The sequence below is a fragment of the Centruroides sculpturatus genome, unplaced genomic scaffold (genome assembly GCF_000671375.1).
Source record: "Centruroides sculpturatus isolate CEXI.00-Female unplaced genomic scaffold, Cexi_2.0 scaffold324, whole genome shotgun sequence".
NCBI lineage: Eukaryota > Metazoa > Arthropoda > Arachnida > Scorpiones > Buthidae > Centruroides > Centruroides sculpturatus.
Window position 1 is genome coordinate 111,689 of NW_019384466.1, and position 26,602 is coordinate 138,290.

The following is a 26,602-nucleotide window of genomic DNA, read 5'->3' on the forward strand; positions in this document are numbered from 1 at the left end:
TAAATAATTAAGCGATTAGGGAATTGGGGACATAAACAAAACCCTGATGAAAGAGCCGGAATATTACTTAAACAAAAGCTTAACCGAACCAATCTATAGCCGAGTACAGTGGGGACTGATTTCTTCGAAATACTGTATTAGATGTAATAAAGACAGAAATTTTTCCAGTTCAACGAGAGTGACCGAAAAGTTGTAAATTTTGGAAATTTCCGTGGACGACACCTGGTCCTAAAACGAATTAGTTAGAAAACAAATGACAGACAATCTATTAAGTTTAACATATTTAGATTTTTACAGCTATGGTGAGAAACGTTTAAAATCTACAACAGCCCTGTTGCGTCCTTTGAGATATACTAGTGATGCAACAAAAGAGGCATTTGACATTGACCGGTATCAGCACCCTGGGGATTAGGCAGTCCACATGTATGCTTGCTCTGCAACCATCGATTCCATCCATTAGCCACTCGTAGGAAGCTATTTGACTAAGTTCATTATTTTAAGATTTAAAAAGTAAAGAATATTTTATATTTTTATGTATGTTTTTTTACAAAGCTATATTTAATTATAATTTTCTTTAAAAGTATATTCATACAATTGAATATTTTGTACCAGGTATGTACCGGTACATCCACCACACATCTTATTTCACCAAGTAAGTTTTTATTATTTTATTTTTAATTGTGCCTTATATATCTATTTAGTCCCTTATATCGTGGCTAGCGATTTGGAATGTAATTGTGATATTAAAAATGCATTTAGAGAAGTCTACGGTTTTTACTGGCTTATTGAATAAATACGAAAAGGAACTCCTTTCCTGCCCCACCTAATGGCACCACAGGGTTAAAGAGACTATGCCTTGTTCATCGGCTGGTCAGATATCTGACACAGTAGACAGGAACAACATAGCTGGACCACATGGTACATCTTTCGGGCTCCCATCCGCACCCCAGCCCAGCTCTCTAACTTGGCATAACTTTTATATTGTGCAACCTGTTCTGCACTTTGGTCCACAATACTAAACCTTCAGCTCACTCTACTCAACAGATAATACATCAGACAGTGTGCATCCACTAGGCTTATAGATCAAAGAGATCTATGATTTTTCCCATCAATTCCTTTAGTTTCTTTAAGTTTCCTTTACTAGCTGCTAGCGTTCGAAGTACTTGCTCAGGGGGCTTAGTCCAGTCAACTTTGTCAGTCCCTAGGCAGAAGTCCTCGGTTAGAGGACAGTCAAGTACATAGTGTTTCACGTCGCAGCGAGGACACTCACATAAGCAGCTACCATCTCCTTGTCCGAACTTGGACTTGAAATGGGGAAACCTCCCGTGGCTTGTTAAGACTTGTGTCATCAACCAACAACAACTTATTGGAGTGAGGCCAACTACAGGCACGAAGGCTTAGGTCGGCCTACCTACTGTACTTTGAATCCAGCGCTCTCGCCAGCATGTCATTGAACTTTGCAGTAGAGTACCTTTTATGTATGTAGCTGAGGGTTCCACCGTCCTCGTAACAAATGGGCCACTGGCTCCTGCTTTTGCCAGCTGATTGGCACGTTCGTTGCCTGAAATCCCAGTGTGGCCTCAGATCCACCGCAAGACAATGTGTTGTTCGTGCCTTGCCCTCAGTACCCTCGCCCAGACGGGTACCAGCGGATCGCGATGGTACCCGCCGCTCAAGGCCTGTAGTGATGACTGGCTATCTATGTAAACCATGACCAGCTCTGGACCTGGGTGTGATAGGATCCTCTGGGACGCCCCTCCAGGGGAATGAACCCTAGACCCATCACTGATGCACAATCACTGATGCATAATATATTAAGAATCGCATAGTTATATATGTGATTCTTAATATATTATGCAATATAAAAAAAATATCTATACTGTTTTATTTTACAACTGTGCTCCACAAAAAACTTGTAAAATTGTAAGTGTTCCATAATTCTGAGAAGGTTAACAAGAACCACTGATATAAGCTTTTGCATTATATATCTGAATACTAGTCCATGTGAAAGAATTCTAAATTCATAGTAATGCATTTTTGTTTACAGAATATTTATCTTTAATTAATGAAAAAAATCTCTCAGACTGCTTATTTAAGCACAGAAATATAAACATCTAAAAATCCAATTTTTTAATTGAAACCAAATGATTGCCAGATTATACTGGGCTATATTAATGCTACTATTAATAACTAAATGTAAAGAAAGTAACACTGACATAATGCCTATCTCTAGGCCAAATTATTTAGCATCTAATTATTAATAATAGCATTAGTATAGCCTGATATAATCCAGCAATCATTTGGCTTTATATTTAGACATACAGGTAGGCCTCCTACAACGCGGTAGATACGTTCTTTGAAAATACTGCGTTGTGTATTGTGGGAAATCGTGTTATAGGAGACACCAACTTAATACAAAAACTGGGATTCAGTTCTAAAAAGAGAGAAACTTGGCGTTTGAATGGTGTTTTTTGAATTTTTCAAACCAGCCATTGCTAGCCACGAATTTAACACTGGCAAAAAACTAGCACAAGTAAACTGGAACTATATACTAAACACAACGATTAACTCCTAGATGTTAATTCCAGCACTGAATGAACAAAAAATTTTAATGCTCAAACGTTTTTGGCTGTCTTTTAGAGGCCCTCCTCAGGATGAAACACACAAAAAAACAGTTCTATCATTTGAAAACTTCTAACCCTCAAATACAGCTGTGTTCCACATTTTTAAATATTTAAACGATGTACCATACGATATAAAAATTGTTACATTTACAACATAAAAATAATTATTTTAAAATAAAGCTATACATAAATTATCATCATAGCGTTGTAAAAATTAGCGCGATATAAACGATGTGGAAATTGTTTTCTTTTACAAAGCAGAAAGATGAAAAATAATTACACATACAATTATTGTTGTGCTTTGTGGCAATGTAAATAATACTTCCACGATTGTGGAATCGGAATATAATCGGAGTTAATGCAGTTTCCCTTCATGGTTTCTATATAAATCTCAATAGCCTCCAACGAGCGTAAGTCATGTCAGTTGAAGGCACTATGCAAAAGAGTAGCTTCATCCCAGTTTTCAAATCATAGAACTGTTTTTTTGTGTTTTTCATCCTGAGGAGGGCCTCTAAAAGACAGCCAAAAACATTGAGCATTAAAATTTTTTGTTCATTCAGTGCTGGAATTAGCATTTAGGTGTTAATTGTTGTGTTTAATTTAACACTGGTTTCATCAGTTGATGACTATCAACTGATGAAACCAGCTATATCAGCTATCCCTCTTGATTTTTAATTTGATCCAAAATTTCTGTTGTTTGTTTAAAGAGTTATAAATTTCCTTTTTAACGATGGTCCTTTCTTTTCATTTGGCATTGTTATGGCTAAAATTTTTTCAATCAGTTTTGTGGACAGTAAAAATCATAAAAAATAACTTCCCTTCACTATGTTCTTAAAAATATACACCCAATAGAAGTTTATACTGTATTTTGGACCATTTTTGCAGTCCCCACTTATTGAAAGAGTATAAATTATCAAAAATTTAGTGATATATTTGAGTGTTTATGGTAACTGATGCACATCTGTCTAGAAACTGGTCTTCCCCTGAAACTTTCAAGGGAATAACATGCCAACGTTGACAAACAGCTGTTTTCAAGGACATTTAGCTCTGTATGCCGGACTGCAGCTCGTATCATGTGATTCGTTGTGATTTTTCTGTTATGTGAAAGATAATTTGTTTATAAATACCATAAACCGTGTTGTAAAAGTACTGTGTTGTAAGAAAATTTCTGCATTTTTCCAACTGCATTGGAGCGAAAACACATTGTAAAGGTACTGCGTTGTAGGAGGCCTACCTGTATTTTAGTTTCATTCATAAAGTGATTGTTATAGTTATTTGTAGATTTACTACTACTATTATACATTGGAGTAATAACATATTTTGTAGTCCATTTACAATTCCTTTATGTGCCTTCTAACAAATTCATGATCTAATATTCTATTAAGTAAACTCCAACTTTATATAAAGTTACTTTGGATTAAAATATTAATTAATAACAACTGTTACATAATCAATGGCTTGATATTCACATCAAATACTGTATAACAGGAAGGAGAAATCACTGAGATCGGCATTACAAATAATGCTGATCTCAGTGATTTCTCCGTCCTACTATACAACTGTTACATATTTAAACACATTGTTACAGCCCACAAAATGTGATGAATGACTACCTACTTTGCTTTCAATCATACCAGTTCTTTAATTTCAACCAGCTAATCATTTTCAGTTTACAGAAATAGTCTAATTTATTTGTTTTTATTTTATAAAATTCTCGCATAAAATTATTCTACAGTATTTGTGTATGTTTTTTCTGCTTATTTCAATAATAAATTTCTTTAACATTCAGTTTGGTTACATTACAATTTTCCACAAGCAGTTCATATCATGAAATTCACAATTGTCAGTTTTTATAAGGACTTGCTGAAATCTTCCTTGTAACACAGTTTTTTTTATTGATTCCATTAAATTTTCAGTCAAAAACTTTATCATCAGAACTTTTCTGAAAATTTTAAAAATAAATGTAAATATAAAAATTATATTTTCTTGCACCTTGTTGTTATATCAACATTTCTGATGATAATTGCAATCATAGCCAAATTGTATTATGAAAATTCAATTATTTTATTTTAAACAAAGCATAATGCATAAAATTATGTATGTTCTGAAACTAATTTAGAAGTCAAAATAGCAAGTATGCAAACTGATCTGATTATTTAACATTTATATTAAAAATATTAGTTAATCATAGTAAAAAATCTTCAACCCTGGGTCAATGATAGCAATAAATTGGACAGTCCTTCTAATAAGACTTAAAAACAATGTAATAGTAATTATTGAACTCTGATGCAAAGATTCTAGTTAATTAAAACTAGAAGCAGAGTTATGCAACATACCAAACAACCAGCAAAATCAAAAATCCTTTATTTAAACATTTTCATCTATATACAACAAATTGTGAGGTTCATATCTAAATTGTCAGGTTCAATCTAAATACAACAAATTGTCAGGTTCATAGTTATATTTTAAATTAAAACATTCTGCACTTCATATTTATTTTTTAAATTAAAAATGTTCTATTCCATCCTTCATCTTAATGTTCTAATACTATATTCTTCTGGTCAAACCTAGTAAGGTCTGTTGTATAGGGATGAAAATGTTTAGGTAATGAATTTTTGATTTTGCTGGTTGTTTGGTGTATTGCATAATTCTGTTTTTTGAACACTTAATACACTGAAGACAAGATATTTACATGACACATAATAACCATTTGCAGTTCTTAAGGAAAAGCTCCCTTAATTTCTAAGGATGGGGAGTGTCTGGATGGGTGTTGCTAATAACAAAAAAAGATTACTTTTTCTACTCTTCAGTCAATAACCTGGATTTCTATCCTTGAAACAAACATTCCAAAACCCATTCTATTTCTAGAACTTTTCTTCCCAAACTAAACTAATTCTTTGAATCTAATACATTGCTATTTTCTGGACATTTGAATCCTATTTTGAATTTGTTCTAAAGCATCTCTTCAAATCAAATACATCTTTGTACTTCATTTTTAAAACTTATGACAAATAAAATTTTTTCCCCTTTTTGTCCAGGATTTCAAGGTCAATATTCAATCCTGACAATGATACACTTGCAAATTAATACCAATAACTATTGATAAAAAATTGAAATAAAATCAAAATACACTTATTAGAAAATCAGACAACCTAGTTCATCAGTGAGTTATGCTTCTATGAGTTGTAAAAATAATTTTTACACAGAAAATTCTATTTTTGATATTTTAACACTATTCCAAAAATTAAAATACAAAAACAAACTGCTCCATATATTAATATGTCAAATATGCAACCACACTGAATATGTTACACATTCCTGCAGTTTTACTTTAAAACAGTAAAACATTCTAAGCCTCACAATAAATTCATAACACAATGTTATAAAATTACCATCAAATTAACCTTGTTATCAGCATCAACATTAAATTTTAATTTTATTAATTCATAAATTTATTTCAGATTACAACAATTAGAAAAAAAAATCCATAGTAAGAAATTATAGTTTATAACATTCAAATTTCTAACATTCACTTTTTCAAGTTTAAAAATTTAACGATCTGTAAAAATATAAAATTCAAACTAGCCTATTTTTTAAACACATTAAATTTTCACTATTTTTTTTATAGACAGATATTTAGATTTAAAAATTTAATATATGTAATGAAATACATTAAACAATATTCAAAAATATCAAAATAATACCTTATTAAAATATCTGTAGTAATATATAGTATTAAGTGCTTGGATTATCATATAATTTATATTTAATTTGTTTTACACGGTTCTTTCTTTATAAAATATTGTTATAACAAAAACTAAAATAAAATCAAACTATCAAAAACAAAATTTGAATTTCAATCAATTCAAAAACCATAAAAAATTTATGCTGATAAATAATACTTACCAAAACAATAATGTCATAAGAAAGTCATTTATGTTTCCAAACTGCAGTAAGTGGCAAGCACTAAACCAATGCCCTTGCTGGCCGTTTCAGCAATGAGAGAGAGAGAGAGAAACTATTGTGGACCACGATCTGCTGGCAGCATAATAGCTTTTTCTCCTTTCAGAGAGGAGTCCAAAAACTGCCACAAATATTACTTCAGGCAGCCATTTTATAACATACTTAAGTGATAATTACAAAACAAAAAACATTAAACAAAAACAAGAAATGTAAACACACACATACTACTTTTCATGTACATTGCAGGAGACTTCCAGCAGCACCTAAAAAAAATATTCCAAAATTAATAATTCTTAAATAGTTTCAATTTTCAACTAAAAATAACTTTAACAGGAAAGAGAAATCACTGAGATCGGCGTTACAAATAATGCTGATCTCAGTGATTTCTCCGTCCTACTATACAACTGTTACATATTTAAACACATTGTTACAGCCCACAAAATGTGATGAATGACTACCTACTTTGCTTTCAATCATACCAGTTCTTTAATTTCAACCAGCTAATCATTTTCAGTTTACAGAAATAGTCTAATTTATTTGTTTTTATTTTATAAAATTCTCGCATAAAATTATTCTACAGTATTTGTGTATGTTTTTTCTGCTTATTTCAATAATAAATTTCTTTAACATTCAGTTTGGTTACATTACAATTTTCCACAAGCAGTTCATATCATGAAATTCACAATTGTCAGTTTTTATAAGGACTTGCTGAAATCTTCCTTGTAACACAGTTTTTTTTATTGATTCCATTAAATTTTCAGTCAAAAACTTTATCATCAGAACTTTTCTGAAAATTTTAAAAATAAATGTAAATATAAAAATTATATTTTCTTGCACCTTGTTGTTATATCAACATTTCTGATGATAATTGCAATCATAGCCAAATTGTATTATGAAAATTCAATTATTTTATTTTAAACAAANTGTTAGTCTATTTAAGCCAACATATGGCATGCAACCTGTCAACTTTTTTTTTTGCACGTACAATCATACACATCTCCAATATCCAATAGAACTAAGTCATCTGTACCTGTTCTTTCTTAATTTAGGTTATTTACGTTACTCCTATGCAAGTCCCTAGTCCCTAACTGTAACTGATTTAGAACTGGCATGCATGTTATTCTTTGCATTGTAAAATGACATTGCATATGTGTCAGGAACTTCTGTTCAAACAAATCTGACTTGATGTCAGGGTCAGCGATTTTGAAAAGGTGGCAACACTATTTTTCATATTGTTAACAACTGTCCTTAGTTAGCATAGATGTGTGATTTATTTATAATAGTTGTGAACTTTAATAGATTGGTGCTAATTTTAAATTATAGTATTTGTTCAGAAGCTTATTTTATGCTTAGAGTACATTTTTTATTCTATATGGACAGTTCAAACTTTGAAGCATTGTATGAACTCTGAAACAAATTTTTTGTTGAATTTGGCATTCAAACTCTGAAACATTTGAAGTACAAGGTACCACTTTATAATATATTGTAATCTAACATATGAAGTTTTAAACACTATTAAAAATATTTTAGTAAAGCAGAACTTGATAATTCACAAGTGTTTTCATCTTTATTATAAAACTTTTTCAAATATCATTCTAGAAGAAAAAAATACAAAAATTAGAACATGTATATTTAAATATATTCAAATAAATATGCAATAGTATATGAAAAGTTTTTCATTTTATTTTTATTCATTAGTTAATAGTTGAAATAACAATTAAAAAATGCATTTCATAATTTGTAAAATATATTTACTGAACTATAATCAGACTATTTTAATTGTGTCTATGGGAAATAAAGATTCACTATTGCCTTTGTTTTGTTATAACCTTAATATTCAAAAATTTTTAAGTCTATTTCTTAAAACTTTCTTGTCTATTTCTCAATTTTATGAGTTAAATATATAATGTATATGTGAATGTATGTACAAATTTCATTTATTAATAGTTTTATACTTATAAAATTTAATTTCTTTCCCAAAAAATAATAAATACACTTCATTGCAAAACTAAACACAAGTTGACCACCAATTTTCCAGCGTGCTTGATTCTAGATTCTGCTGGATCAATAGTTTGGTCAGTCCAACAAGTTACATAATAATTCAACAATATATCTTAGATAATTACATATCTTCCATGTTTGTAAAGCATTATAGTGTGCTAGAAAGATGAAATAAACATATATTAAATGCAGACTGTTTTTTTTTATTCTTGATATCACTGATACTTGCATCTTCTTTTCAATTAATGTTAGCTATGGCTTCTACATAAAATAAACTAAAATGCATAAAAACGGGAATCATCAACAACTGCAGTGTAAACAAGCTAAAGGAACAAATTAAATACAATACCATTTATGAATATTCAGTTTGGTATTCAATTAGTCTGCTGATCACATGAATTTTGTTTGTTCTCTTTTGTAATTCCTTCCAGATTAAGGGGTGCTAGAAAATTTATGGTCAACCTGTCTTCAGGTAAGTTATACTGTGGATAAGAAATAAAGAAACAAGTCTTTATTTTCATCCATATTATTAATATTAAAATAAATAGCAACAGATTATCATCAATATATGTCACATATGTAAAATTTTGCCATTTCTAATGTTTCTAATGCTAGCCTAAACATGAAGAACAACAAGTTCAAAATCTACTAATTAAATCAAATAGGTATGATATTAACATAATTTTAACACATTAAAATAGTTTTCTGATGATAATGCTATAAAATACTCAATTCAAAACAGTATTCTTTTCAAAAAACAAACTTGCAAAGGTATAAATGGTGTTTATATAAAATTTACTAGGTTCTTGGAAACTGAACTATAAGCAAACATATAATGAAACTACTTTTACCACATGTTAATTGATATAAACAAGATATAATTTGGTTCATATTATCCTTATTGGATCATCTAGCATTTACTTTCTACCTCACAGAATAAATTTTACTATTTATAAAGAAAATTCAACAGCAATGATTATAAATGACTACAAATATAATTTTCTCTCTCCTCAACAACAAGTGAGGACTTGCTATATACATCTAGAAACATATTACATTATAGTTTGCCTACAGTGCAAAAGTTTTTCTGTTTCAAGACAATGTTGATACAAGATAAATACCAGTGGAATGACTCCACATAGTCCTGATCTCACACCATTGGATTTTTATCTATGGGGTCACTTGAAGACTTTTGTTTAGGAATAGATCATGTCACCCTTTTGAAGATCAGTCATACACAGGCAAGATGTCAGGGATTACAGCAGGTAGCCCATGACCCAACATCTTACAAATGGCATGAAATGACTGGATCATCTGACAGATTTGGAGTCAGGACTCAGTCACATTGAACATTTTCTAAACAGCCATTTTGCCTATGGTGTGTGACTTACGAGACATCCCATATATAAACTCCCAATATTACTACTTTTCATTTATAACAAAATAAGATGTAATTATTTAACAATAAACTATCATATAAAAATGTGAATAAATGGAGATTACAGTCTAATTTTATCTACAGAAACCTGTTGAAAAAACTTGACATAGTTTAAGACAAGTAACATCATATTTATAAGCTTTTCATTAGCCAAAAATATTTAGGCTATTCTGTTTGATTAAATTATTGGAGTTTATTAATATAAAAGTTATACCTTATTTATAAGAAAAGAAAGCATCATAAAATTTTGTTAAAATTTCTATATAAACATTAAAAACAATGATGAATTTCCAAGCATTTACTTGATTATTATTCTATACCAATCATAAAAACTGAACATAAAACACTTATTTATTTATCTAATTTTTGTTTCTGTAAATAACTTAATATAATGACTAAGAAAGAAATTCAACTAATTAAAAAAAACTCAATAAGAAAAATGCAACAACTGACAATATCCAAAATTATTAGTATAAAAAAAAATTAGGTGAATTCATCAATACTTATCTGAATATTTTAAAAATTTCATTCTTTTTTCAGTCACAATAAGATTATATTTTTAAATGATAACCTTTATTTTATCCAGCAACAAAATTTTAAACAAACATTTTCTTGTCACAAAACAACCCATCTTCAGGTTCAAATATGTAGAATAGATCTTGCATGTGCATTCCAACAGATTTAAAAATAAGCATTAACTTGCAATTAACCAAAAATTGTAAAAAGATACTTATAACTCTCAATAATATATATATACATAAATGTGTATCATGCTGGAATCATTAAACTGCTCTTCTCACCTTGTTCTTTGTCATTTTTTATCCTAGACAATTAGTTTTCTACAATATACTAGTCAAATCATTCTCTCTTTGGCAATTTGCTGGTAAATGTTTACTATTTGTTTATCATAATAGGAAGTCTTAAAGACTTATGCTAGGGTATAGAATATTTATAAGACTGTCAATCATTCTAGTTTTTACTATACTGTATTGTACCATTTATTATTTCTTATCCATATTATTACATACAAAACCTAAAAACAGATAAAATCTTTTATATCATAATCACTTGTTTATAATACTAAAGATGTTTTAAAGAAAAAAAATACAAATACAAAAGTGTAAAGAATGTCATTATGAGGAAACTAAGTAAAATCTATTTTATTCCTATAACAGATAGGCTTGCAGAATGGTGTTACTCTGATGTTAATTGGTACTTCATACTTTCACCAATAGCAAAAACCACCAGTCATAGGCTACACGCTTGCACTACATCAATTTAGCTACGATAAATATTACATATGTTTGGAAAACATGTGATCTATATAATCTGTTACGTGGACAAAAAGCTACCAATCTGTGAAAATCCACTTGAGTTCATAATAGATTATGAGCTTGAAATAATAATAGAATGTATGAAACAGTTGTTGTGAATTCAAAATGGCTGAATCAAAATTAAAAAAAAAAACAGTACTGTATTCTTCAAACTGAAGAATACAGTACTGTTTTTTGTACAGAACTTTCAAGATCACAAAGTCAAATGCTGGCTAGGTTAACAAGATTTATCTCACTACTATAAAAGATTCAATTCATACTGTGTTGGAAAATTTCCCAATATTTTATCAAACCTCCTTCAAAGAGGCCTGTCTCATGCAAAGCTGGCACAAGTGTAATAGCTTGTGCATCAGTGCTGTTTACGTTCCTTTTAATCAGATAAGAGCTTCGGAGGGCTTTTCTGAGCTTCTCTTCTGGTAAAAGGATATAATCTTTTTCTTCAGTTACATTTCTTGGAGTATTGATTGACTCTCAGTCTTCTATGGATTTTGCACCTGCATATTCACATCCTATTTTGGATTTATACTATGGCAGTTTGGCCTAAGATTATCTATGCTGCCTTAAGGGTGCTTCATAAGAACCATCAGATGAAGTTGAAAAATCTGCAATGCAGACATGCAGCATTGCTTTTGCCAGGCCATGTCTATATCTGTGGATAGAAGTTCTATTAGATATTCCCCTTCATCTTTTCATTCAAGCTGAGGCAAGTAAGGTTCTTTTACAGGCTCAAATGTAATGGTCAGTTTATACTTAAATCAAAAAACTTCAGAGTCATTAGTCTCTGTTGAGGAACATGTTGAAAAAAGACCCCTTTTTGATAAATTCTGAAAAAAACTGCTACTTCAGTTTATGTTTGATGAGCATTGTGGATCTCCTTTCCTAATTGCATTGACTGGCATATGGGTAAAGTGCCTTTTAGTCTGATTTACAGATGAATTCAAAACCAACAGTGGCACTGGAGCTAGCATTTGTGGGGATATTCAAACAAGGATTTCTATCCAATAAGCAGGTTCTCTACTGTTTTTCAAGCTGAAATGTAGCTATTACTTGATGTGTTTGCATTATCTTGTATAGATGACCTCGTTAAAATTTCCTTTAAGACATTTCTATTGTTTCTGACCTTGAAGGCAATTTGACTCTTGTGGTTCACTTTATCACTTGTCTAGAAGTGCTGTTTATGTCTGTTATGGACATCAAGTTGAAAGAGTTTTCTTTTTTGGATGCCACAATATGAAGAAATTATCAATACAGGTACTGATTTTTTGGCCAAGCAGGGAGCTTCTAATCCTTTTTATGGGTCTGAGCCATCTCTTAGTATTTCTTATAATACTTTTTCTAGAGCTGTTAAAGATTAGATTATTTCTAGCAACTTAAAACAGTAAAGAAAAACTCCTAGTCTAAAATTAGATAGAGTAAGACCTTTATCTAGCTTGTTTTATGTGCAAAGCATGGATTTTTTTTTTCATTTAGCAAGAAATATGTTCAATTTTTGGGTGACATTTTTGACTGGTTTTGATCACTTTAATAAACATCTGTTATGAATGAAATTCTTCTTAGCATCTTGTTGCTTTTGCAATTCTGCTGAGGAGACTTCTTTGCATCTCATTTGTAAGTATTTGTAAGATCTTTGTTTGAGCAGACTTATTTATCTGGGCTCCTCTTTTTGAGCACTAGCTACATTTGCTAGCTTTCCTTTAGAAGCCTGTTATCATTCTTTAGCGATCAAACTCCTAAAATAATTTCTTGTGGGGATACACAAAAATCAAAGTGCTTCTGGCTTTCCTCATACATACAATCTACAATAATTGTTTATCTATGTAAATTTTATTTCCAAAATGAAAGTTTTGTAGTTGAAATTTGAAGAAAAATCTTCAATATAAAAGTTTACAAGAAATATATTTTAAAGGAAAATGAACATTGGTTACAGATACAAGTTATACTGTATGATTAGAAAAATGATATAACAAATTATATTAGTTTTCAAATTATTTATTCAGATACAGTAATATAGTATATGTACATGATAAAGTAACAAAAATCATCCGTAAGAACACAGATACCAAATATAAGTTTCAATCCTAGATAAACAATTTTATATATATACATATATAGATTTATATGCAAAAATCAAAGATCAAACATTTTTATATATCATATTATATTTTTGTAATTATATTTTTCATTGACCTTTCTCCAATGTTTGATGAATTATATGTGGATTTAAGAGTTAAGAAACAAAAATATTTATATATAATATATAAAATTTATTCTTAAATAGTTAAGTCTAAACTAAATCAACTGTAGAAGACTACAATGTTTAATTATTGACCATTCAGAACAGGAAAAACTGAATTCAAACTACAATTTGAGTTCAACAATTTGTATGTTTCAGTGTTCAATATTTAATCAACAAATCATTTCAAAATTTATAACAAAAATCTTTAAAATCAATATTCATGAGTTGCCAACTTTTGGAGTACAAAGTGGAAAAAGGAGGGAAAAAAATGCAAACTATTAGGAAAAAATTTGATCTCTATTACAATTAGGGGATCAACTTACCATGAGGAAAAATGGATAAGCTACAAAACAACCTACATACATTCCTCGTTTATTTTTCAGAACATTTCCAAACAACTTTTAAAAAAATAACTAAAATTCCAAACAGTTGGCAACCTTATTTATCACTTAAATTAAACATAAATATTTATCCAAATGATATGTTTTAATTTTAATAATTGATCTACTAATTACTAATTAAAATACTAACATTTTATATAAAAAATGATTTATTTCAATTAAGAAAACACACTAAGAATTTTACTTGAAAAATTTTTTAAGAAAGAATCTATATAATTATATTCAATATATCAGATATAGATTTAAAGATCTCAAAAATGTATTTATGAAAGAGTTAATATATTTTTTGAAATGTATCAATAAAAATTATCTGAAATTCTGATAAGGATAAAACTGTACCATTAGAGCTCACTTCTCAAAAAATTGTAGATCAGAAAATACAACTCTTTATTAGTTATTCCTTTAAAATTCTGGTTTTATCAATGCTGTGTTAAAATATGTATATATCAAACTATTCTATCTTCTATGTTATCATCTACATAGATTATTAATATGCTGTAAAACTAAATTTAGCCAGATTAATTTACATTACAAGTTTTGCATAAATTCATATACGTGACTGAGCAATTTATGTATCAATAAATTTTATATTTTATAACCGTGTTAAGCCAATGTACATAAATCTTTCTAATTGATATTGTAAATCAACACAAGTCAAAAATTTAATTTTTCCAAATATTACATAACATGATACATGAATACATTCTCCCTTGTAAATAGATAACTTTAATATACCATAGTTACTCGCATATAAGACAAGGTTTTTATTCATTTTTTACTGCTTCAAAAACTTTAGATTGTCCTATATGCACAAGCGAAGGATTCTTTGCATTTTGCAATAATTTTTACAAATAACAATCCACAAAACCTTTTTATAACGGTGTTGTGTCTGTAACAATCTTCACTAACGTTTTCGACCTCCACAGAGGTCTTCTTCAGATGGTGACTAAATGGTGTCCCTGAAGAAAACCTCGGTGGAGGTTGAAAATGTTAGTGAAGATTGTTACGGACACAACACTGTTATAAAAAGTTTTGTGGATTGTTATTACTCAATGCAGTGTTAAGATTAGAAGTCATTTTGTAAATTTTTACGAACTGTATATTTTACTGGTTGCTCACCCTCTGGTGTTTAAAAGCAAAAGTATTTTATCTGGGTCGTTTGAATCGTTCTTGTGTATTGTCAGGAGTAAAGATGAATAGCAATAGGAAAAGCAAAGCTGTTGAATTGAATTCCAAATTGAAATTCCAAAAATCACACGGAAATCCGGTATAAGTTTTAATCCATTTCCACGTGAAAACTGATGATTATTCAGAAATCAAAATTTGGAGAAACTCATAAGCATAATCAATGGAGAGTGGATTCGACTGTTAAGAATTGGCAAAAAAGATTCCCGATTGTCCAGCTTTACACGAACAAATTATGTTGTTGATTTTACAAGATTTTTTTCTTAAAGTTTATAATGCCAGTAATTTTTGCAGGACAATGTGTGCATTTACATGCATTTGATATTTTATTTGTGATTAAACAAAATAAAATTAGAATTATATTAAGACATCTAATTTTCTTTATTTTGATCTTTAAAGTCACACCTCATCCAATATGCGAGATCGTCTTATTATAAACAAGTAAATATGGCAAAATAATACATATATTTACATATCTTTTTTTTTTTAATTTTCAATTTTTCTTACTTTTTAAATAATTTAAGACAAACGTAGAATATATTATCTAAGAAACAAGCTAATAAAACCAATTTTCCAAGATTAACTATTATAATAATAACAGAAGTTAAAGTAATATTCACTTAATTAATTGAATGTAAAAGTAAATCTTAAATGTTCACATCAGATGTTTTTACATGTAGCAAAAAAGCATTCCCAAGTGCCTATTGAAAAAAAAAATTCCTCATAAAAGCAATCATCGATTATAAAAATACAGATTATGGACGGTTCTGTACAAAAATGTCCCTCGGTATTTCTTTACATAAATTCCAATTCGCAGAGGAGCAAAAAAAAGTCAAATGATGTTGACTCATCATGTGATGCAACTGTAAATTGTTACACACAATGAGGGTCAGTCTGGCATCCGTTATTTTTTCTCTCACGTGATAGAAAATGTTTTAAAAAATTATATTCTACAAGGAAAACGAATATAAAATGCAAGAACTAATCGAGGAAACACTATTTTTCTGTCAAGGTCACCTCCCAATTCATTTTCTCGTATCGTCGTCTCTCGTCTTTCCTACTGTTGATTTCGGTATGAAAATTTAATAGGAAACGATGAAAAATCTAATTGTTAAATGAAATTTTATTGGTTTATTCGAGAAGAGGAAGTTACAACGCACTTGTGAGTGATAACCATTATATGAAATGGACGCGCTAGGACTAATATTATTACATTTAGGGTTATGTACTCATTTATATATATATATATGTATAATAATTAATGTGATAATAAACACGAAATTTTATTATTATGCATTATACAATTAATAAGTAAATAAGTAATTTACTCACCTATCTTCTGCAATATGAAATCGGGATTGAAAAATCAAAAACCTCCCGATTTGCCCCTGACTGACGTCACGGCAGCTGCCATTTGGTTTTGTTCTTGCGCGCCATATGATGATGAAATATAGTTCGAGGTTGTTTCGTTTAATAAGTTTAATATTATGTAAATATTTTTGTATTTTAATTTAATTTTTTTTATATTTTTTTAAACGTTACACAAAAAATAACATTAATATATGTTGGGTTTTTATAAAAAATTATGCTTGATCGGATTATGCTTAGTGGATGGTGTTAGTGCTCGCGTCGCGCCAAAATTAGATTTTTTCTCTTCATTTCAAAATTTTCATTTCTTTATTGATGAAAATCAAATTGTAATCTTATTTTTATGATGTCGTTTTATTTATTTTTAATTAAGGTACTCGATATTTGAAATATTTTCGAATTCGTAAGATTCTAATTGTGTAATTCGCTAACAAAAGATGAAACATATAAAGCACGTGACAAGTCTCGAGAATTTTGATTTGTTGATATAAACACGTGTAATTAGAATTTATTTTTTTAAATATGAAACGAAACTTTCTATTCGATTAATTTGAAAATACATAATAATTCAAACTTAATTATATGTTATAAACGTAGTAAGTTTAATTTTCTGATTAAATTATTTAACAGAATAATTAAATCAGAAGATTGGAAAAACTTATATTGAATTTTAGAAATGCTTATTAATACAGTTCTTTAAAAATTTATATAATTAACTGATTTAATTTTAAAACTTTACAATTTACATAACAAATATTGTGAATTCTTCATTATTCGATAAACAGTAATTTATTAAAAAAAAAAAAAAATACTTTATCATTTTCCTCCCACATTTATTAAATTTCAAGTAGTAATTCAATAGTTCTTATTGTATATAATTCTTTAAAATAATACGTCGAATCATATGATGTAGACCTATATAAATCTTATATGGGTTTATTTTTCATTTCAAATCAGGTGAATACTTTTAGAAAAATTTTCATTTGATATTATAAATTTAAAAAAAAAATAAAATAAATAAAAACGCAACTAGATTAATGATTACTTACAATTTAATTATTTTCTGTTTTAAGACATTTATTATTTAAATATAAGCGTTTCGATTTAACTAATGAATGAAAATTAATTACAGTTATTATATATTTTAGAAATTAATAACTATTTTCTCCTTTTTAATTAGTTATAATGAAAAATGTGTATTCTTTGAAAATATATGTATAATGAAACTATTAATTTTGTACTGTACTTTAATCTTTATGTGTGAATATTTATTTATAAAGAAGAAAATATTATAATGTCATGTGATGAACGTTTATTTTTAATAGATGAAGTTTTGTTTAGCGTTATTTACCTTCTTTATTTTTTTTTTCCTCTTTACATTCGGCCTTGCTCCATTTCTTTTTAGTTAATTCCTTCTAGGTCTGTTTTTTTTTGTTTTTTTTTTGTTAATCTATATTTATATTTTCCGATTGAGATGAAAATATTTGTAGCCTAACTGATACTTATGTGAAATGATTATTTTTAAATAGTTGTAAATAAATCATAAACTTTTAAATAAATTCAGAGTTATCGTTTATCACTTAACTATGTCAAAAATTCGAATAAATTCATTAAAATTTGTTTAAAATATTTTTTATGTGATTTTATTTTATATAATTGAAAAAATTTAAGATGTTAAAAACAAATATATCCTAATTATTTACTAGGAAAATATGCAAATTATCTNTACCAGTTATTCTATCCACATCTCTGTCCAATCTTTGTCAAGAGATGGTGCCTAATGCTTGCTTCTAGGCAAAACTACTTGAGATTTACATATTAAAATTAGGCAATTTTTTTTAATTTACAAAGATTTTTGAAATAAATGAATAAATGTATTATATAGGAAGTTTACAGAATGAAAATGAGAGTTACTATACTAATGATGTAGTTGTTCTTCATATAAACCATATGACTGAAACAATAATACATATAAAAATTTGTTTTAAACAGAGAACATGAATTCGAATCTTACACGCGGCAAGTAGTCGTTTCATGTGACTACTACACCTTTGTAGACACAAGCACCTCCATTTGTCTCCAGAAGAGCTGGCCAGAGATAATACTTCACTTTCTTACTTTGTTGATCTGAGGAATGGAAGCGTAGATGAAGATCTTTACGATATTCCGACATTTCGTACTCAATCTCATATGAAGGATTTTGATTAATCAAACCCCATGCTAGACGTACACATTGTTTGACATATTTTAAAAAGACGTCACAATCCTTCAGGCATGGAAAGTCATATAAAGTGGTCCAAATTTGATTAGAAACTTCCTGCAAAATAATAATAATTTATTAATCTAAGTAAAATTACTTTATTATGAAGATAATAAGCTTTTGTAAATTATCTAGCTTTAACAAATTTTAATTTGATTCGTTAAATAAAATATTTAAAACTTAGCTATTTTTGAATCATTGATGCGTTTTCTTATTTGAAATAATGGCAACGTTATGTTTAAAAGTAAAAATAAAAAAAATTGTTCTATAAAAATAACAAAAACGTAATCAATTTTAATTTAGTAAAAGAATGTTTATTTATTTTTAGAATAAAAATTAAACGTTTAATTTTAAAATGATCAAAATAAAAATAAATAAATAACAGAAAAAAAAATGTAACATTTGATTAAGACTTATTTAATCAATAATAGGAAGAGGATAGATCAAAATACTTTTAACAAATGAAAACTTTTCTCACCTGGATGCAGTCAGTTAAATCGAATTTATCTATTCTGCTTCTTAGATAAGAATGAACAGAATTTTCTAAATCTTTAACATAAACTGAAGTCGAATCATCAATTTGAAAGATTTCTCGCAGTCTTATAAAAATTTCTCCTAGTTTATTTTGAACGGAATGAAAAGCTAACTGGAAAATTAACAAATTTCAATAAAAATTTATTTGTGGTTATCCTATTTAAATATTTTAATAATCATAATATTAACTGCATTAATAGTTATTTTTTTTTAAATAAACATGTAGTTAAATACACTATATACTCGTAAAATCTATTATCGAAAATTTTCATAATCCTATTATAAGTTATTTTTAATTTAAACTGTATGAAACATGGAAATATTATTGCTCAATTTCGAATCAACACTATTATTATGAATTATATTTATATAGATCTATATTGTTTCAGCAATAATCAGATATAATCCAGAAGTTGGGCGAAGAGATTAAGACTCCAGCCTATGACCCGGAATCGAGTCCGGGCCAGCAATCCCAGAAGTTTTCGGGGTGATCAGTCCAAGATAAGTCGGACCCATTCCTTACCACCCACTCCCGCTCTCAATGTAAACTTGAACGAACCCACACTAGGTACTAGGAGAGTCCATAAGATAACTTTTTCCATCTTATGAGCACTCCTTGTCAGAAACGAAAAAGTATATTATATATAGTCTATATATGAATATATGAAGCGTGCAATGCCATAATGTTGTAAATGCCAAAAAAGAAACTTTTCAGGAAAGGTAAAAAACACTATTTCTAATGAATGAATTCATTTCAATTTTACAATAAAATGGTAAAAAACTCTCTAGGTTACAAATTCTCTGCGATATCAAAATGATGTAAATATAAGTCATAACGTTTTAAGCATCAAAAAGTCACGTGACTTGCACTCGTGTTATATCTTCATATAAATTCATCTTCAAAATATAGCCACTTACAGTACCAATATCTCCACAATATTCTTTTGTGGCAGAAAACATTGCATTTTTAATTCCATTCTTCAATAAAACGTATTTAGAGAAAAATGGCATTTACAACGTTATGGCATTGTGCACGCTTCATACATATATTGTAACATAAACATAATAAGAATAAATAAATAAATAAATAATATAGAATAAATGTATACAGTACTTATATTTTTATTCAATAATGATAGTGTTTATCTTCATTGCGCAATGCAATTAAAAGCTTTGTAATAGAATGCCAGAAATTTTGGATTATTTGAAACTTTAAATAAATTCTCTATTGACCATTAATACATTTGATTCTGTCATCCTTTTCTGTTGAAAAATGATGTAAGTCGTCATTTCTCCATATACTTATGTTATCATGTAATCAATTTTAACAGTAGATAAAAACTTTTTAGTTTTTGTAAAGGAGATATTACAATTTTAAGATTAGAATTAAAATCTGTTGCACTGATTTACAAAAACTCTAAGGATATTTTTAAAAATCTACACATCAACTATGAAATATTTTGTGTGATAGTCAGTAGATTTGTTATAATATTCAATTTGTTTGAATTTAAGTATCAACAAGTTGCAATTCTATTAATGGATTTTGCATATATGCCAGGTAAATGACTCTTTGTTGGGGACTAAGTATTCGGGCAAATGATCTATTCTTATAAACTAAACGTCAAATATTTTCTGTTAAAAGAGAAAAACAGACTTGGCGTTATTCCCAAGTTTAAAACTTACAACATAAACATTGGGCATCTGGCAGATAAGCGAAGCGCATTGACATTATACTGTAAGCCGAGATTGGCGGTCACTGACTTATACACATGCAATTATGGAATAGCCTATCTTAATTGTTTTGAAAACTATATAATTTTAAAATCTTTCATAAAATACTTTTCAGTTGCATTTAAGATAAAATATAATTCTAAAACAATACAAAATAGGTCATCAAAGTGTGAAAAAACATATAGAATAAACAAACATAAGTTATCAAGGGATAAATATAAACCAAAAAAAAATTAATTATTTTAAGTATTTAGATTCTAATTTAATGATCTGCTATTTTCCTATCAAAATAATTTAGCTTTTTTTGTGTGCCTATCATTTTATTTCTACTTATTTTTCATTTATTTTTTATTTTTGACTAATGAGCTAGAAACGATTCAATCGTATCAGATATTCGCCCATACCAGGCTAACCAAATCTAGCACAATAAAATATCATTATATTTTGGAAATAATTTCTATTGTTTAATAGCAAAAATATCTAAAACCTACTACAATAATAGNAAAAAAATGTAACATTTGATTAAGACTTATTTAATCAATAATAGGAAGAGGATAGATCAAAATACTTTTAACAAATGAAAACTTTTCTCACCTGGATGCAGTCAGTTAAATCGAATTTATCTATTCTGCTTCTTAGATAAGAATGAACAGAATTTTCTAAATCTTTAACATAAACTGAAGTCGAATCATCAATTTGAAAGATTTCTCGCAGTCTTATAAAAATTTCTCCTAGTTTATTTTGAACGGAATGAAAAGCTAACTGGAAAATTAACAAATTTCAATAAAAATTTATTTGTGGTTATCCTATTTAAATATTTTAATAATCATAATATTAACTGCATTAATAGTTATTTTTTTTTAAATAAACATGTAGTTAAATACACTATATACTCGTAAAATCTATTATCGAAAATTTTCATAATCCTATTATAAGTTATTTTTAATTTAAACTGTATGAAACATGGAAGTATTATTGCTCAATTTCGAATCAACACTATTATTATGAATTATATTTATATAGATCTATATTGTTTCAGCAATAATCAGATATAATCCAGAAGTTGGGCGAAGAGATTAAGACTCCAGCCTATGACCCGGAATCGAGTCCGGGCCAGCAATCCCAGAAGTTTTCGGGGTGATCAGATAAGTCGGACCCATTCCTTACCACCCACTCCCGCTCTCAATGTAAACTTGAACGAACCCACACTAGGTACTAGGAGAGTCCATAAGATAACTTTTTCCATCTTATGAGCACTCCTTGTCAGAAACGAAAAAGTATATTATATATAGTCTATATATGAATATATGAAGCGTGCAATGCCATAATGTTGTAAATGCCAAAAAAGAAACTTTTCAGGAAAGGTAAAAAACACTATTTCTAATGAATGAATTCATTTCAATTTTACAATAAAATGGTAAAAAACTCTCTAGGTTACAAATTCTCTGCGATATCAAAATGATGTAAATATAAGTCATAACGTTTTAAGCATCAAAAAGTCACGTGACTTGCACTCGTGTTATATCTTCATATAAATTCATCTTCAAAATATAGCCACTTACAGTACCAATATCTCCACAATATTCTTTTGTGGCAGAAAACATTGCATTTTTAATTCCATTCTTCAATAAAACGTATTTAGAGAAAAATGGCATTTACAACGTTATGGCATTGTGCACGCTTCATACATATATTGTAACATAAACATAATAAGAATAAATAAATAAATAATAGAAAAAAATGTAACATTTGATTAAGACTTATTTAATCAATAATAGGAAGAGGATAGATCAAAATACTTTTAACAAATGAAAACTTTTCTCACCTGGATGCAGTCAGTTAAATCGAATTTATCTATTCTGCTTCTTAGATAAGAATGAACAGAATTTTCTAAATCTTTAACATAAACTGAAGTCGAATCATCAATTTGAAAGATTTCTCGCAGCCTTATAAAAATTTCTCCTAGTTTATTTTGAACGGAATGAAAAGCTAACTGGAAAATTAACAAATTTCAATAAAAATTTATTTGTGGTTATTCTATTTAAATATTTTAATAATCATAATATTAACTGCATTAATAGTTATTTTTTTAATTAATAAACATGTAGTTAAATACACTATATACTCGTAAAATCTATTATCGAAAATTTTCATAATCCTATTATAAGTTATTTTTAATTTAAACTGTATGAAACATGGAAGTATTATTGCTCAATTTCGAATCAACACTATTATTATGAATTATATTTATATAGATCTATATTGTTTCAGCAATAATCAGATATAATCCAGAAGTTGGGCGAAGAGATTAAGACTCCAGCCTATGACCCGGAATCGAGTCCGGGCCAGCAATCCCAGAAGTTTTCGGGGTGATCAGTCCAAGATAAGTCGGACCCATTCCTTACCACCCACTCCCGCTCTCAATGTAAACTTGAACGAACCCACACTAGGTACTAGGAGAGTCCATAAGATAACTTTTTCCATCTTATGAGCACTCCTTGTCAGAAACGAAAAAGTATATTATATATAGTCTATATATGAATATATGAAGCGTGCAATGCCATAATGTTGTAAATGCCAAAAAAGAAACTTTTCAGGAAAGGTAAAAAACACTATTTCTAATGAATGAATTCATTTCAATTTTACAATAAAATGGTAAAAAACTCTCTAGGTTACAAATTCTCTGCGATATCAAAATGATGTAAATATAAGTCATAACGTTTTAAGCATCAAAAAGTCACGTGACTTGCACTCGTGTTATATCTTCATATAAATTCATCTTCAAAATATAGCCACTTACAGTACCAATATCTCCACAATATTCTTTTGTGGCAGAAAACATTGCATTTTTAATTCCATTCTTCAATAAAACGTATTTAGAGAAAAATGGCATTTACAACGTTATGGCATTGTGCACGCTTCATACATATATTGTAACATAAACATAATAAGAATAAATAAATAAATAAATAATATAGAATAAATGTATACAGTACTTATATTTTTATTCAATAATGATAGTGTTTATCTTCATTGCGCAATGCAATTAAAAGCTTTGTAATAGAATGCCAGAAATTTTGGATTATTTGAAACTTTAAATAAATTCTCTATTGACCATTAATACATTTGATTCTGTCATCCTTTTCTGTTGAAAAATGATGTAAGTCGTCATTTCTCCATATACTTATGTTATCATGTAATCAATTTTAACAGTAGATAAAAACTTTTTAGTTTTTGTAAAGGAGATATTACAATTTTAAGATTAGAATTAAAATCTGTTGCACTGATTTACAAAAACTCTAAGGATATTTTTAAAAATCTACACATCAACTATGAAATATTTTGTGTGATAGTCAGTAGATTTGTTATAATATTCAATTTGTTTGAATTTAAGTATCAACAAGTTGCAATTCTATTAATGGATTTTGCATATATGCCAGGTAAATGACTCTTTGTTGGGGACTAAGTATTCGGGCAAATGATCTATTCTTATAAACTAAACGTCAAATATTTTCTGTTAAAAGAGAAAAACAGACTTGGCGTTATTCCCAAGTTTAAAACTTACAACATAAACATTGGGCATCTGGCAGATAAGCGAAGCGCATTGACATTATACTGTAAGCCGAGATTGGCGGTCACTGACTTATACACATGCAATTATGGAATAGCCTATCTTAATTGTTTTGAAAACTATATAATTTTAAAATCTCTCATAAAATACTTTTCAGTTGCATTTAAGATAAAATATAATTCTAAAACAATACAAAATAGGTCATCAAAGTGTGAAAAAACATATAGAATAAACAAACATAAGTTATCAAGGGATAAATATAAACCAAAAAAAAATTAATTATTTTAAGTATTTAGATTCTAATTTAATGATCTGCTATTTTCCTATCAAAATAATTTAGCTTTTTTTGTGTGCCTATCATTTTATTTCTACTTATTTTTCATTTATTTTTTATTTTTGACTAATGAGCTAGAAACGATTCAATCGTATCAGATATTCGCCCATACCAGGCTAACCAGATCTAGCACAATAAAATATCATTATATTTTGGAAATAATTTCTATTGTTTAATAGCAAAAATATCTAAAACCTACTACAATAATAGAGAACATTAATTTAGATTTCAATTCCTCTGCTTCTTGAAATTCTGTAAGACATTCAAGTCTATCTAACGTGTCGATTCTTGACTGGGAATACAATTCTCCATATCGACGGATGAGAGAAGTAGCTCTTTTTTCTCCCAAATTCATATTTTCGAATATGGAACCTCTTTCCAACATTCTTTGTGCTTGCTCGGCTAATCTAAAACAAAAGGAATACTTTGATTTGATTTATTTGAAAATAATTATAAGTGCATACATAATAATGCCGATTTCATATAATAAACAACTAATTTATCATTAAAAATCTAGCAATGAAAATTGCATCATTCGGAAAATATAGAGAAAAATTTTTTTAATTACAATTGAAACTAACCACTGAGAATTTCGTAATCTAAGAAATAATGACTACATTTTTTTTTGATAATTTTTGATAAGTTATGAAATAAATGACGCAGATTGATTTTGAATTTCTATGATGAAAACTATGAGATTTTATCAATAAAATGGGTTCAATAGATCAGAAGTATATTTAGTTATTGCTAATTTACTAATAGGTCTATTTTAACAGACTGGTATAAGAAAATCTTTATATGAAAAATACCATTTTGAAAATTGCTAAGGTATTTTATCGTTAATAGATTTGTTTATTTATTTACAAACCAGGTCGATGCACAGAATTTTTAAAAGGGTGCGGTTTAAAAAAGAAAGAAATTATTTTTTCATAACATAGTTTATTAATTTTTACAATATAGATATGTAGCACAACACAATACTGTAGACTAAAGAGGAGCTTAACGAGTACAAAATAAATATAAATTATATACAATATACTGTTTAATTTTAATTTTCTAATTCTTCCCAAATGAGATGGTTAAGCACCCAACCCTCGTATGCACGGACTTATGGACTTACATCTGTAAATCATACTCTCTTTCAGTTAAGCAGCTAATTATTTTAATTAAATATATTTTAAAATATTTTATTTGATAGTAAATCCAGAGATGATTAATGCAATCATATTTGATTAGTTATTCCAATATGATTTCACAATAAAATACGAACTATGTATGTTTTCTATCCATTTTTCCTGTAGGCATAGTCTATTACTCAGGTGAAAAATACCTTAGCTAAAAGACATTTTGGAAATAGGTTAACTTTTTTCTAGATTGAATTCCTTCTTTTTTCTTTAATCGTGCTTTTAAAATCGAACCGAAAATTGAAAACTATTAATAATCAGTTTATGTGTTAAAGATTAAAAGTTATCAAATCTTGATAAGATAAATCATCATTTCTAATTTAGAATTATATACTGTGAAACATTTTTGGATAGTTAGTGACATCCGTTGTCTGACTGATTATTATTATTTTTTTAAAATCCGATTAGTAAAATTGCGATTTAATTAGAAAATGTTTA

The 26,602-nt window shown here is 28.2% G+C and overlaps 3 protein-coding genes across 8 annotated transcripts in view; all 3 read right to left on the bottom strand.

Moving 5' to 3' along the window:
- LOC111621038 (uncharacterized protein PF11_0213-like) overlaps window positions 1-16,634 on the bottom strand; it is a 38,690-nt gene extending 22,056 nt beyond the window's left edge. For 2 of the 6 annotated variants that reach the window (XM_023363082.1, XM_023363083.1), the window contains exons 1-2: window positions 8,129-8,182; window positions 6,531-6,850 (exon numbers count right to left, since the gene is read on the bottom strand). In XM_023363082.1, the coding sequence (XP_023218850.1) occupies window positions 6,531-6,547 (17 nt within the window). In that variant the 5' untranslated portion in view covers window positions 6,548-6,850; window positions 8,129-8,182. Of the gene's footprint in view, window positions 1-6,530; window positions 6,914-8,128; window positions 8,183-16,514 lie in introns of those variants that run through there. The other 4 variants (XM_023363079.1, XM_023363081.1, XM_023363078.1 and 1 more) reach the window with 4 other exon arrangements.
- A 1,726-nt stretch (window positions 16,635-18,360) lies between these two features.
- On the bottom strand, window positions 18,361-22,679 carry LOC111621054 (mitochondria-eating protein-like). The gene is made up of 4 exons (XM_023363107.1): window positions 22,638-22,679; window positions 21,670-21,837; window positions 19,289-19,456; window positions 18,361-18,867 (listed from the first exon to the last, which is right to left on the bottom strand). Exons 1-4 carry the CDS (start codon window positions 22,677-22,679, stop codon window positions 18,583-18,585), a joined length of 663 nt encoding a protein of 220 aa, XP_023218875.1. The 3' UTR covers window positions 18,361-18,582.
- Window positions 22,680-22,876: 197 nt separating this feature from the next.
- Window positions 22,877-25,492, bottom strand: LOC111621055. The gene is made up of 2 exons (XM_023363108.1): window positions 25,180-25,492; window positions 22,877-23,068 (listed from the first exon to the last, which is right to left on the bottom strand). The coding sequence occupies exons 1-2, from the start codon at window positions 25,363-25,365 to the stop codon at window positions 22,877-22,879; spliced, it is 378 nt and encodes a 125-aa protein (XP_023218876.1). The 5' UTR covers window positions 25,366-25,492.
- Window positions 25,493-26,602: the final 1,110 nt, after the last annotated feature.